Raw genomic sequence first — 15,141 nt, 5'->3', positions numbered from 1 at the left:
TTGGGGTGTGGAAGGTGGAGCACTCAGGAGGCAATTAACCTGGTCTGCGGGAGACCAGAGAAAGCTTTCCAGTAACATCTCAGTTGCGGCACAAGAGGGAGCAGACAGAGAGGTGCTTCAAGTAGAGAGGCCTCAGCACATGCAGGAGCCTAGAGGCGAGGGAGGAGACAGGCTGCTGGAGCAACTGAAGGAGGAAGCCAAGTGGTGGAACAACAGAACGCAGAGAGATGGGCAGGCCCTGCAGCCCACATCCGGCCCTGTCCCCCACACATGGCTCCTGTGTGTCCCCCAGACTCCTCTCCCTCCAATGCAGCTGGCACCTTCTGACCACACTCAGCCTTCTCGGTCACCCGGCCACCTGGTGAAGCCTTGCCGTCTTCCTGAGTATAAGCTGAGCTCCTGCTGCATGGCTGACCCCCCGGGGGACCCTGAGGGCCTCTGACTCCTTGAGGGTGTCAGTTTTAAAGATGAAGCACAGAGGAGTCAAGGAGAGGAGATAGCGATTTGCTAGAGAAGTGCTAAACAGAGAAACAAGGGCTAGGCCAAGGACGCTCATGGACTCCACTGTGGAGGGGGACCTCCCCATTCAGCAAACGGCAGCATGCCTCAGGCTACCATGCCCATCACCAAGGGGCTACGTGCACCTCTGCCTCGCATGGGAGTCCTGGTGCTCCCCATGGTATCTGGCAAAGTTAATGACTGCCGTGAAAGCTGAGGGATCTCTGCTTTGCATCCCAGAGAATTTATACTTTGTAGAATTAGAGATGGTAGACAGCCAAGACACACAAAGAATTGAGTCCCTGGCTTTCTAACAACAGCTGGGTTTCAACGGCATCCAGGTCTTTAGCTACGTGAAACAAATGGCTGGCCCTGGCAAACAAGCACAGGCCTCCACACTGGGGTGAGAGGAACAAAAGGGGGCTTTACTTTAGAGAGTGACAGTTGAGGATTTCGATGTCAACAGCTGATGGCAAGGGACTACCTCTGAGGCCAATCTTTAAGTCAGAGCCTCCACTAGAAGTTGTCTGAGCTCAGCATGAGAGTAGCCAAAAACCAACAAACCCGGGTAAGATAAACTGTCCAAGATGGCAGACCCCAAGCATTATCCGCCACTCCCCTGTTCCATGCCCAGACACATGTCACCATTCCCTCATGCCAGATCTTCTTCCTCATGCCCTCCGAACCCCAGTCAATCCAGTGGTCTAGGGAGCCGCCACCAAACAACCACAGCCGGCCTACCACAGGAAATCAACATGCCATTATGGGTAAGACAGGACACGTTGTTAAAAATAACTCCACTCCGGGTTTTTAACCAGGCCAGGAAAAACTAGGCTAATATTAAAGCACCCAGAATTACCATGAAAGCAAATTAGAAGGTGGCAGGTAGCCAACTGTTTCACAGCAGTACCCCCATAGGTTGCCTTAGCTAAGAAGCCTGATGCTAAGAAAACCAACCAACACTTCACTAAATGTCTCTGCCTGGGAAAGTTCTGGGGTTCTGGAAAAGCTGGCATTTGGCTCTCTGGGAGGCAACAGAGAGCCTGAAACGTAAAAAGGCACCATCCACACCTGATGGGAAAACCACAAATGAGTGTCTTTCTGTTGTTATGCTCAAAGACGACCATTTGCTTTAAGCTCACAGGTCGGCCACAGGGGACAAACTCTGACCCCTTTCTGTAAGGGGGATTCAGAAGCTGGTGGCACTCACCAGCCTTTCCCAATAGTCAAAAAGTTTCATTGCCACAAAAACCAGGAGATGTTCATCTCCACTGCTGCCTGCCAGGTCGGAGCCACATCACCCCTCCTGGGAGCAGCCTTCTACCCGTTGCCTGTGCCCAACTCTCTCCTAACGCAAGTGTTACAAAACTCCAAAACGAGCCCGTAGCTCTGAATTTTGTCACCGAGCCCCATTCTCATTCTTCATAGCAGTCATCACAAGTTTTAGTTGTAAAAGCCCTAGACAGTAAGCTCCCTGAGGGCCGGAACTTTGTCTTGCCCACAGCTGAAATCCCCTAGACTAGTGATTATAGGAATTTTTTAAATCTATATTGAATGAGCCACAAGCACAAGTTCGAGGAGAAACATGTTGTTTTAAATGACTTGAGGCTTAAATGAGCATCTGAGTAGAATCAGTCTGTGTTGAATGTCAATACTTTCCGATCAGTGTGAGAGAGAGTGAGTGTGAGTGTGTGTGCACATTTCCATGTGGCAAGGGGGAAGCAGGAATGGAATCAGGAAAGTGTGTGGTCAGTGGACACTCCAGCTGTCTGACAGTTAACCCAGAACCCAGCAGTGGGCCCCTCAGCCTGCCCTTCCCCTCTCAGCATGACCCAGAGAAAGAAGAACAAGCCCCCGCTGAGGCTCTTTCTGCTCCTGGGGTCCTGGGGTGGGGCTCTGCCCTCTTCACACCACACCTAAGACAAGGCATAAGTGGCCCAGAACAGCCCCAGCCCTCGGTCTTCTGTCCACACCACACACTCGCCTGCCCTTTTAGAAATGGGGGCGGGGGAGGTGGTCTCAGAATTCACCACTACAGAATTCATCCATGTAACCACAAACGACTTGTACCCCAAAAGCTATTGAAATAAATAAATAAAATGTGTGGGGGTGACAATCATTTGAGTAGATAACTAGAACCTATGGAGAGTCCTCCCCCCAAAACAAATGGAGGAGGGTCTTTCACTACTTAAGTCATATATTTATTTATTGTTTGAATCTTTACAGCAGTGGTTCAGGCTGTAGTGATTTTGTCCCTTAAGACATCTGGCAAGATATAGAGACATTTTTGGTTGCCACAAATAAGAATGGGGAAGGAGAAGTCTGCTATGGGCATCTAGCAGGTACAGGGCAGGGATGCTGACAAAAGTCTACAATGAACAGGACAGCCCCACACCACAAAGAATCATCTAGCCCAAAGTGTCATAGTGCCGGAGTTGAGAAACCGTGTTTCACAGTGATTACACACGACATCACTAAATACAAAAGAAAGAATTTGAATCTGCATATCTTGATCAGCTACTAGTATTATCAGTGAAAAAAAAGAAACCAAGACACATGAATAAGGAGCCAAGCACAAAATAAGGTAGAAATTTTTCTTTTTTTTTTTCTTTTTTTTTTTTTTTTGAGACAGGGTCTTCCTCTGTCACCCAGGCTGGAGTGCAGTGGCGCAATCTCAGCTCACTCAACCTCCCAGGCTCCCATCTCAGACATCCTCCCATCACAGCCCCCACCCCACATAGCTAGGATTACAGGCACGCACCATCACACTCAGCTAAGTTTTGTATTTCTTGTAAAGATGGGGATTCCCCATGTTGTCTGGGCTGGTCTCAAACTCCTGACCTGAAGCAATCTGCATGCCTTGGCCTCCCAAAGTTTGGGGATTACAGGTGTGAGCCACTGTGATTTTCAACTTTGTAAAGAACCAGCTTTCCCCTGAATCAAGAACTAGGTCCTCCAACACACGCACAACTGTTTCCAGTCAAAATTCTAAGCCAATGCTTTTTGCCATGTTACCGGTTCTACTGGGAGTTGAGATAATCTTGGAGATGTAGCCCTAAGAAAAACTCTCCTTTTGCAGCTATTACAAATATCAGATTGTTTTCCCCACTCAGAGAGATAAGCAAAATCAAATCCATTTTCCTGCAAAATCAATTATTCTCTGGGGTCCTCTCTGAGGAATAGCTTACCAGGGATGTGGGCTCCTCCATATGTGATATTAACATCATAATCCCCCGGAGCGAAAGGAATGTACTCAGCACTGCAGCTGCCATCCTTGTTGTCTCTGCAATTTATCTTCGACTCTGATGGTCCCTCAACAGTTATGCCAAGCCCACCAATTCCTGCGCCTCTGGAAAGTGTGGAAAAGAAAGTGAAATGTGCACCATTTATGCTGGTCTGCTTATTGCCAAAATTCATGCAAATTCCCTTTATAAACTATTCCACGTAGCCACCCCAACTCAATTACTACACCTCTCACATAGGGAATTTCACATTAGTATAATGTAAGTAAAGACACTCTGACCCCTCATTTTCAATGCTTATGCTTCATTTATTTTTCTTTTTCCTGAGACAGTCTCACTCCATTGCCCAGGCTGGAGTGCAGTGGCGCGGTCTCGGCTCACCGCAACCTATGTCTCTTGGGTTCAAGCAATTCACATGCCTCAGCCTCCCAAGTAGTAGCTGGGATTACAGGCGTGTACTACCAAGCCCAGCTAATTTTTATATTTCTTGTAGGGATGGGGTTTTGCCATGTTGGCCAGGCTGGTCTCAAACTCCTGGCCTCAAGCAACTGTCCCATCTCGGCCTCCTGAAGTGCTGAGATTACAAGTGTGAGCCACCACACCCAGCCTATTTTTCTTATCTAATTGCACTGGCTAGGACTGCAAGTACAATGCAGGCATATGCCTTGCAACCAACTTTAATAAAAATACTTACAAGGTTGGCTACAAATTTTTACATTATCAAGTTATAGAGCTTGATTGACTCCTGGTTTGCTAAATAGTTTCATGACCATTATCAAGTGCTTTGGTATGTTTTTTAGGTATGCTTGGTCTTTCTATGTAACGTAAGTCTCTACAGAAGGAAATATATGTTATAAAAATAAAAATTCATCTTATCAAAAGTTAGGAAACTATGACACATAGGTAGAATCTAGCCACAAAAGTGAGACTCAAGACACCAAATGTAGGACCTTGCCTACCTGGTAACCACGGTGAAGACATTGGGCTTGTTGGTAAAGGCCTCTTTCAATCCAGGTCCTTGAGCTTGCACCCTAGATGGCTGGCAGCCTTCAGTGACAGCCACCTTGAAGGGACTGTTTGGGATAGGCACATCATCATATGTCACCTCCACTACATGGAGACCTGTTCAAAACAACAAACAGACACGCATATTTGCATACAAATCCCCTATTTGTGAAAAATGATTCTCCACTTCAGAGTTTCATCTAGCACTGAAGTCTGCATGCCATACTATGTTATTTGGAAAAGGGGGTTAAAAACACAGTAATGTGGCTGGGGGCAGTGACTTACGCCTATAATCCCAGCACTTTGGGAGGCCGAGGTGGGTAGATCGCTTGAGTCCAGGAGTTCAAGACCAGCCTGGGCAACATGGCGAGACCCCATCTCTACAAAAAATACAAAAAGTAGCTAAGTGTGGTGGTGCACACCTGCAGTTCCAGCTACTCAGGGGGCTGAGGCAGGAGGATCATTTGAGCCCAGGAGGTTGAGGCTGCAGTGAGCCGTGATCACGCCACTGCACTCCAGCCTGGGCAACAGAGTGAGATCCTGTTTCAAAACAAAACAAAACAAACCCACAGTAATGTAGGTATGATCTGACTTTTAAATAATACAAACCGTCTATCTGCAGTCACATAAGCCACTCCACCCCAACCAAGCAAATATTCAAGTCAGTCGTCCTAAACAGACTACTCTCATTTGGGAAAACACCATCCAGCCATTAACCAAAAGAAAAAGCAAAACCCACGAAACAGAAGAAACACACATCCACAAGAAGATTGAAAATATCTATATCAGAATATCGCAGGCTTCTGATCTCCAGGTAGTGGAGACATACATGGCACTTTTTTTTCTTTATGCTTTTCTATTTATTGAAATTTTTTATAATTCCTAATACTCAAGAAGAAAGAAATTCATACGCAAAGAAAAATGGCACAAATGAGCAACATCATGACATTACCCCATAACTTGCTGAGGTGAGACTGAGGCTAAACCCAGCCCACCTATTACACAAGGTCAGCAAGCCAGGCACTGAGTGGACAGGTGACTGCTGCGGAGGCTGACTTCCACTCTGTCACTCTGCACGTGGCCCTGCTGAGACAGACCTAGCACATGGGGCAGGCATCAGTACCAGCCACCAGGAGGCAATGACCAAGGGCAGCTCTGAACGAGGGTCCAGTCCGAGGACAGGGCGGCTCACCTTTCTCAAAGGGTGTGTATTCCACCTGGTAGGTCCCATCAGCATTGTCTGTGACAAAGCACTCGGTGGAGGCCCCTGAGGGGTTGGCAATGTGGGCCTTGATGTGGTCACCCCCAACCTGGGTCAGCGGCCGAGAGTCAACCGTAAAGTCGGTGGTAGCTTCCCGGAACACATCTGCAGAGCAAGCACATAGCTAACACTGCCACCAGTACCCCAGACCCAAAAGCAAACCCCAGAACTAAGGTTCTTGGCACTTCAGGACACATGAAGTCTAATTTCAGTAACTGGAAAACTGGTTTTTCTAACTCTCAAATCAAGAATATTAACCCCCTCCATCCCAAAGAAGGCCTTTCTAGAGTAGCCACGGCTAAGTGACAACACGACTGCTCACACCGGGCTCGAGGACAGGTTAAAGGTTGAAGACAAACCTGCTGTGTGGCATGCAGGTGTTAGTCAACACCACATTTTAAACTTTTTTCCAATTAAATGCCAACATGTTGTATGTTGAGTTTCCAGAGAAAAATCAAGATTTCTGCCTTTGCCAAAAAACTAGAGATTCTGCTGACAATGCTAGGTCCTGTTCCCCATGGAGAAACAGAAAACAGGGGTTGAGTAGCACGGTCCCCAGAAATGCAATGTGCTCAACCTTCACCAGGGCCCCCCAACTACTCCCTGAGGCAGAGGGAATAGGTGAGCACCGCCTTATATGTCACCTGGCTCCTGCAGGTGGCTGAGTTTGCAGCTCCAAGTTTCAGGTAGCCCTTAAGTCCCAGCTTGTCTTTTTTTTTTTTTTTTTTTTAAATGAAACCCACCTTTCCCTTCTATTCCTGGTCCAAAGACTTTGATCCTGCTGGTGTCCACGGCGGGCTCCACCTTGACCCGGGCGGGGAAGTGTGGCACGAGTTCGCCACCGTACTTCATGGTCAACGTGTACATGCCGGCCGTCAGGGGCACGTAGGTCACCGCGTAGGTGCCATCTTTGTTGTTCTGAATACTGACTTCGGCTTTTGTTCCCGAGTCCGAGACAGCTTCCAGGCCCAGGGCCCCCGGTCCCGCTTCCGAGCAGTCGACGCTAAGGAGGCCAGCTTCACCCACCTTCCCATGCTCGAGACCTGGCCCCGATGCCACGACTTTAGAGGGGTCAAAGGGCATTTCAATGTCAGCTTTGAAGGGAGACCCAGGTATGTGGACTTCTTCAAAGAGGATGTTGACGAAGTACTCCCCGGGTTTTGTGGGAAGGTAAGAGACGGAGCAGGTCCCGTCACCATTGTCGGAGCACTCGATTTTGGCCTCGCACGGACCTTCCACCGTTAAGCCCAGACCTCCAGTACCAGCTCCTTTGGTATCGATGGTGAACTCGGCAGGCTTGCCCACGAGACCACCTTCGAGGCCGGGACCGTGGGCCTTCACCTATTTGAGCAAAGAATAAAGTCAAACTGCACTGGGATCGCTGCTTAGCCAGCACTGCTTTCAACACCCATGCATATAATCGGCATGGAAGTGCATCTGAGCCAGGCAGCCCTTCTCTTGGGGCTTCATGTGTCACACGTGCACACGAGTTAGAGCCACAACAGTCAATGCAGCAAATGCCTCAGAACTCAATCACCAGCGAAAACCCACAGGAGAGAGGTGTGACCCCCATGGAGCAGCCCCTCCAAGACTCTCCTCTCTCCTACCCGACCTGACCCTTCTAAATCACAGGCCTGGACTTGGAGACCTAATGTCCATTCCAACAAAGATACACGAGATCCCAGGTTGAGGGCTCATGGAAGGGCTCTTGTGGAGCTAGCTGTGGCTTGGGCTGTTGCACTTTGCTCAACAAATTCTGCATAATAATAAAACTAAACTGTTTCTAAAAAAGAGTGAGGAAGGAGGCTTTCACCTCTAATTCGACAAATAAGACACCTTCATAGGATTCACACCATTGAGACCACTGGAAATCTTCCAGAACCCCTTGAGTCAGGGTTACTATGAAGAAATGACGATGAACTTTTTTTTTTTTTTTTGGAGGGGACGGAATCTCACTCTGTTGCCCAGGCTGGAGTGCAGTGGCACAATCTCGGCTCACTGCAACCTCTGCCTCCCACGTTCAAGCGATTATCCCACCTCAGCCTCCCGAGTAGCTGGGATTACAGGCACGCACCACCACACCCAGCTAATCTTTGTATTTTTAGTAGAGATGGGGCTTCACCATGTTGGCCAGGTTGGTCTCAAACTCCTGAGCTCAAGTGATCCATCCACCTTGGCCTCCCAAAGTGCAGTGATTACAGGCGTGAGCCACTGCGCCCAGCCAAGAATAATGTTTTTGTGGTTTTTTTTTTTTTTGAGACGGAGTCTTGCTCTGTCGCCCAGGCTGGAGTGCAGTGGTGTGATCTCAGCTCACTGCAAGCTCCGCCTCCCAGGTTCACGCCATTCTCCTGCCTCAGCCTCCCGAGTAGCTGGGACTACAGGTGCCCGCCACCATGCCCAGCTAATTTTTTGTATTTTTAGTGGAGACGGGTTTTCACCGCGTTAGCCAGGATGGTCTTGATCTCCTGACCTCATGATCTGCCCGCCTCGGCCTCCCAAAGTGCTGGGATTATAGGCATGAGCCACCGCGCCTGGCCAGAATAATGTATTTTTATATTACATGATTCTAGCTTCTGTAGGGTGAGCTCTGTCTGTGAGCTGGGTGCTGGGCAGAGGCCTCCACGTTTGCTAACTCACCTACCCCTTACAGGCTGGCTTTGTAGTGAGGACTGTGATTATGCTAACAAGCGAAGAAAGAAGACTCTGGGACAGGGAGCCCCTCACCAAAGTCTTGAAGTCAGAGAGCAAGAGGAGGAGCAGGGTTGTGACCCACCTACCCAGGGGACCTTTCACAGTGAATTGTGCTAACTTTCATCACAAAATGATTTTCAGAAGGTCTTTGCCAGGAAGAACCAGAGAAGGACTATGGTGTCATGTTTGACAACAATAAGACAAGTTCTGGGACAAAAGCAAAGGCTGACCTTGGTGGGATCTGGTGGCAGCGAGGCCTCCACTGTGTAGGGGCTCCCGGGCACAGGGTGTCCATCGTAGGTCACGTCTACAGCATACAGCCCCTCCTCCCGAGGGATGAACTTGGCCGTGCTGCTCTCCCGGCCTGTCACAGGTGTCACTAGGCATGGCACGACCTTCCGAGAGGGGCTGAGGATTGTCACGTCCAGCTTCCCCTGGCCTCCTGCCCCCCTGGTATCAATGGTGAACTCCTGATCCTTCCCAACTTCCACCCCTGGAAAAGAAACACAAGCTGAGGTGAAGAGCTGACCCTTTTCAGCAGCAGGAACAATCCAGAGCACAGAAGCAATGGTTCTTTGGACACGGGGACTTATCTCAGCCTCTACCATAAGCAACAGCTGCTGCAGAGGACAAGCAGCAAAGCTGAGTAAGTATCATCAGCATTTCAGCCTCAGTAACAACAAGTGTCGGCACAATAATCCATTAGTGATGACAGCAATAACGGCTATCATTTACTGAATGCATTTTATATGCCAAGTACAAATAGGTTATTGTCTTAATTTTCACCACAATCCTATGGGGTATTTATTATTAACCAATGGCTTTCATAGATGGGGAAACTGATGCTCAGAGAGGTTAAGTAACTTGTCCAGGGTGACATATGCAGCAGCCTGCCAAGCTGGGACTCAAAGTGAAATTTACCTGACCTCACAATCTTTGCTGACCAGAAAGTTGTAATCTGACACTGTCGTCTCTTATTTACTTACTTTTGGTGTTAACTTGATATCCAAACACCCTCATAAGTCAATGTTTTGTTTACTAATTCTTGGCAGCCAACTCCATCTTATAGGCACCCCTCCCCCTCAAGAAAGCAGAAGTCACAGAGCTGCCAAATGCGAGCCGATTGAAGCAAGTGCTGAGAACTGACTGTACCATGATGGTTTCCAAAAGGTCTCTGCAAAGCAGGGCTGCAGGAAGCCCAAGTGTTAGATTAGACAAGAACAGGGAAAGGACTTTACCCAAAACAAAAGCACTGGGAACACAGGGCCCCTGCCACAACCCAGAGAACCTTGACTCTGAAGGAACACAGGGCCTGGCAAGATGGACACTGCCGAACCACAGGCAAGGAGGTCCCGGATTGCTACTTCCCACCGGAAAAGAGGCTTTCCTAATTGGCACCCTGCTTTTCCTGTTCTGGAGTCAAAGCTCTCAGTGTCCTGGGGAAAGGAGTGACAAGGGGACACATGACGGGGTTGGGCAGTGGACGTTTACACACTCAGAGCTGGCTGCTCCAGCCACAAAAGCCAACAGTGAGCTCTCACTTTGGATCTCTGCAACTGGGAGCTGGCCTTGCTTGCAACTTGTGCACTTGGGTCACGAGTGAAGGAAGATGCTCACTAATGGCACTGCTAGTGGCACTCTGGAGAAACCCTCACAGGTGAATACAGGAGGCCCCATCCTGGGGGTATGCACTCAGCCCTGCCTCAGTAAGCCCGAAACCAGGTGAATGTGAGCCCTGAGGTACATCCAGTCTGGAGACACTCAGCAGTAAACACAGACGGAAAAGATGTAGGAGTGAATGATTCCCGAGATGCACTGTTGGAAGGCAGGCCGAAGAAGTAGGTTTATACAGCAGGGCAACTTTAATGCAAAATAAATATAGCCAAATGTGTTCCACAGGCACATCTATATGTACAGATGCAGAGAGAAGATCTGGAAGAACAGAAACTGAATTGAAAACTTTGGTTAACCCTAGGGAGAAGGAGAGGTGAGGGTTAGAGTGGAATTATCCCTTAACTATAATGTTTTTTAGATGAAAAATGGATATATTTTTACTTGTATAAAAAAATCATTTTATGAGCATGTGTTGCACATCTGAAGCTGAGTGATAAGTACATCAGTGTTCATGTTATACTATTCTCTTTCCTTTTCTGTTTGAAATTTTCCCTACCAAAAAATAATCAGAAAATTGAAAATAAGCGAAATGAGCTTATACTAGTAAAATCCCTAACAAGCTAAAGGAACATTGGGATGGGGCAGAGGTGTGGTGGTAGTGACTTCTGAGTGCCAGGTATTTGGCATTTATGCTTGACTCGCAACCTTAGTGCGGATTCAGTTGCCAAGGATAGCTGGCACAGTTAGAAACTCATCAGAAAGCAACATAGCCCAAATTCTCTTTTTAATGAAAACTTCCTACTGCAATGCCAGCACTTACTGAGGGCTGACTACATGCCAGCCTCTGAACCATTAGCTCACATAATTTTCAAAATATTCCCATGGGTGTTCTCAACCTCTCCCCGCCGACCACCCCCACTGTACAAATGAGAAAGCTGAGTCTCGGTGAGGCTAAGGGGCAGACACAGTCACAGTTATTTCACACCACGGCCTTAATTCGAACCAAAGTCTGTGCAACTGCGAAGTCTCTTAACATAGAATTTGCTTCTCTGCAAATTCCACCTTTTGAAGAAAATCTAACCAGCAGCCACGCTGGGTGGTCATCAACAACCCATCTCCCCTCCATTCAGGCACTTACTGTTTTCCAGCCCATTGAGTTTTATCTTGCTCAGATCCAGCGGTGCAGCAACACCCACAGTGAAAGGGCTTTTAGGGATGGGATCGCCACCGTAAGTCACCAGAACCTGCATGTTGCCCTGGAACAAGAGAGAAAACTCAGTTTACCTTTGGGTACCAAAATGCTAACTTGGCATTTAAACTCCCCTCAAGATCCCTCATTCTTCTCACGGACAGGGGAGACTTGATTCCAATCAATGTAGAAAGTATCTTAGATCTACTTCTAGCTTTTGACCACAAGGCAGGAATAACAGAAAAATTAGATCAAATAAGAGCAGCTGATAATAACAGAAGCAACTTAATGAGCATTTTCTACACACCAAGCACCATGCTATGTGCTTTTATGCATTTCCTCAATTCAAGATCAAAACAGTCCTAAGGGGTAGTTCCTACTTTCATCTCATTTTTTCAGGAGAGGAAACTATGGCTCAGACTGGTAAAGGAACGTGCCCCAAGTCACACACCTTGGTAACGGTGCGAGCTGGGCCTCATACCCATGGCCCCCAAATCTGTGTCCTAGTTGCTCTGCCACACCACCTCCCCATCATCATACCCAGTGCCAGCCAGTGCAGCTGGGCCTGGGGCCGCTCAACAAACAGAACCATTTCTGTCCTTGGAATCAGTTTGAGGCCCCCAGGCTGCAACAGGGATTTGCAAGAGTTCACCTAGACATGTGCTAAGACCATCGCACAGTATCTGAACTTCCATTTCTATGTGAAAGAAAATAAAATTGCAAGTGTGAAGGCAGATGGTGCTTGCAGGATTGGCAGGCACCCTCACGGGTGGCCGGGTGGCACGCGATAGCCATGTGTACGCCATTTCTCTCCTCTGGCCGGTTCCAGGCTGGCACACAGCCGGCTTCTTCTCTCCATGGTTGGCCAAGTTCCCTCCCTCCAAATCGAGGCTCCAAGAAATCTCATGGCTGTCTCAGTAGATCAAGATCCCCTTCACCTCAATCGACCAGGCATAACGTAACAGGAAAGTGTGAGGGAGAGACGAGTTCCCCCCAAGAATCCAGCAGCCTTGCTGGAATGCAGGCCCTGCTGAAAGCTGTTGCTGATCAAGTGTTAAAAGGGTGTAGCGAGCCGAGATCGCGCCACTGCACTCCACCCTGGGCGACAGAGCGAGACTCTGTCTCAAAAAAAAAAAAAAAAAAAAAAAAGGGTGTAGCATTTGGCCTATGTATATTTTGTCACATTCCTTTTGTAATAAGGAAGGGGGTAAAGGCTAAGAAAAAAAAAAAATCTGGTTGCATCAATGAAGAGAGGATTAATTTTCCAGGATTTTTAAGCACTGCACACAAAACCAATTGGCCCCCTGCCTCATGTGAACAACATTTCCTGGTAAAATGTGTACAGGTCAAATTCAACAGAGCTGGGAGCCAACCAAGGGGCAGGAAAGGTCTCCTTTTTGTACTGTTTAAGGCAGGACTGACTCGCTACTTCAGCCAACGTGGCATTCCCAACGTGCCAACTCTTCCCAAGCTTCCGTTTCCCCACAGCCCCTAACAATTCAGGGGCTCACTAAGCAGACCTCAGGCTAACCAGAGGTCTTGGGGATACCTCCTCCCTCACCCGCATAAAGTTTTCTGGCCACTTCTCTGAAGTGCTAAAAGAGAGAGGGAAAAATCCTCTTCCAGTTAAGCCCACCCATCCCATAAAAGAAAGTATGCTCTTGTTACCAGTCAAAAACAAAACAAAAACTCAGATAGAAAATGAACTGTACCTTAAATAACCTAAGAAGGGGGAGGGAAAAAATCTCGGAGATTTACACCTACAATGCCTACAGCATTTTAAGGTGTCCCCTGAGGCCCCAACTAAGGAATGGACTGTGTTTATTCCCCAACAGGGCTATGAAGTGAGGGATGTCCGGGTAGTGATGGCCAGTGCATTTCGCCACAACTTTGCAGGCTGCAAGACAGTTTCACTCTCCTCTACATGCTTCTGAAACCTGAATCTTATTCTTCAAAATATACATACACAAGACACTGACCAGACAGCTCAGAAGAGGATGTGACCGAGAGAGCACCCTCAGCACCATCCTTTTTAGGGCCCTCCAGGAGCAGCCAGGACCACCACGTTAAGAACATTTCAAGGTAGAAACTGTTACTCTGTGAGGGTCTGTGAGCTCACAGGGATGCCTAAAGGTGCCAGAGTACTACATGGAGTGGTCCCCAATCCTAGTGGCTCCCAGCACAGCATGTAATGGAGACACTGCCACCAGCTTCTCAAACTGCTCTGCGCAGGGGAACGTGGGGTGAGAAATTGAAGCTGCTTGAAGCCACCCACAACCAAGAGAAGAGAAGACCAAAGTCCTCGGGGAAATCACTTCCCTTCTATAAAACCGAGTCTTTGACCTCTGGGAGGGTCCTCGAGCCCCAACCCAACAAGTCCATTCCTCTAAGGCAAAACGCGCTCTACTCTTGCATCCTCAAGGGACTCACAGGATCCTACAGCCATCCACATCACTCATCCACCCCAGGCAGGCGAGCACCTGCAAGATGTCACTCAGGGACTTTGTGAGGTGGAGTGGCAGGCCTGCAGGTGTCAGGGAGCAAAACCAGCAATCAGGGACCTGGGTTACTCAGGCAGGACCTTGGCTCCCCACGTGGCACAGCCTGTGTTCTGAGGGGGAAGCGCCCACACCAGGCCAGGACACACCCATGCCCAAGCAGCCACCTTTCTGGGGATTTCCAGCCTGTTATACCCTAAAACTACCATGAGAAGGTGTGCCTGTGGGTGTCAGCCCTCCAAGTATGCTCCCTCCCCCGTGTCAGGGGGTGGCTTTCTGGGCTGACCCAGGTCTCTTAACCACATCCAAGGGCACACTTCCTTAGCCCAGTCTTGAGCTTTTAGCTGCTCTTCAGAAAACAGAGTTCAAAGGAGAATGAGGAGGTGTTGGCATCACTCCTCTACCAGATTACAACGTTCTTAGGCCATCTCCGCTTGTGAATCCAGGCGCCATGTCATTTATTCACTCACTCACAGCCATTAATCCACACAGAGCACTTATAGGGCCAGGCTCTGTGCTGGGGGTGAGGGTGGGAAGGAAATTCAATCTAAGGAGAGATTTAATGTGTTCTTTGCCATAGAAAAATAGGCAGAATTGCAAGTTGCCCAAATAATGAAACAATAAACCCAGCTCCAAGCAACAAACAACAAGAAGGACCCCAGTGCCACCCTGCAAGTCATTCACACTTGTGATTTTCCCGAGGACTTTGGTCTTCTCTTGGTTGTGGGTGGCTTCAAGCAGCTTGGATGTTACCACTTGGTGGCAACAACCGCCACCAAGGCCCACCCGGCTCCTTGAACGCATCCTGGGAGCATCTGGACACACAGCCCTAAGTGAGTACTCAGCATGGCAGCAGTTCTCAAACCTGCTGCTATCAGAGAACTGGATGAATGTGACCTTGGGGTGACTCTGAAGTAAGGAGCCTCCCACTCCAGCATCACTTCAAAGGGGACAAAACCGGACCTAGGCTCCTAATCTCCACTTCTGCCTCAACCAGCAGCAGGGGACGTCTGGGGTACTGGGTTCTGCAGTCCTTTCCAAGGATGCAGGTCAAACCCTGACCCTGTCCTGATATCTGCAACTTACTTTCTAACGACTCAGCCAAAACACTAAAAGGCATATAGACATAGAATAAAGCAGAAG

At 48.5% G+C, this 15,141-nt stretch overlaps 1 protein-coding gene across 5 annotated transcripts in view; it reads right to left on the bottom strand.

Moving 5' to 3' along the window:
* The window catches only part of FLNB (filamin B), a 164,416-nt gene that overhangs the window by 41,807 nt on the left and 107,468 nt on the right, over positions 1–15,141 (bottom strand). For all 5 annotated transcript variants that reach the window (XM_004034369.4, XM_004034370.4, XM_063703869.1 and 2 more), the window contains exons 19-24: positions 11,450–11,567; positions 8,928–9,190; positions 6,750–7,347; positions 5,938–6,111; positions 4,700–4,862; positions 3,687–3,847 (exon numbers count right to left, since the gene is read on the bottom strand). In XM_004034369.4, the coding sequence (XP_004034417.3) occupies positions 3,687–3,847; positions 4,700–4,862; positions 5,938–6,111; positions 6,750–7,347; positions 8,928–9,190; positions 11,450–11,567 (1,477 nt within the window). The remainder of the gene's footprint in view (positions 1–3,686; positions 3,848–4,699; positions 4,863–5,937; positions 6,112–6,749; positions 7,348–8,927; positions 9,191–11,449; positions 11,568–15,141) is intronic.

This window comes from Gorilla gorilla, chromosome 2 (assembly GCF_029281585.2).
Source record: "Gorilla gorilla gorilla isolate KB3781 chromosome 2, NHGRI_mGorGor1-v2.1_pri, whole genome shotgun sequence".
NCBI lineage: Eukaryota > Metazoa > Chordata > Mammalia > Primates > Hominidae > Gorilla > Gorilla gorilla.
This window is presented reverse-complemented; position numbering and strand designations above follow the sequence as displayed.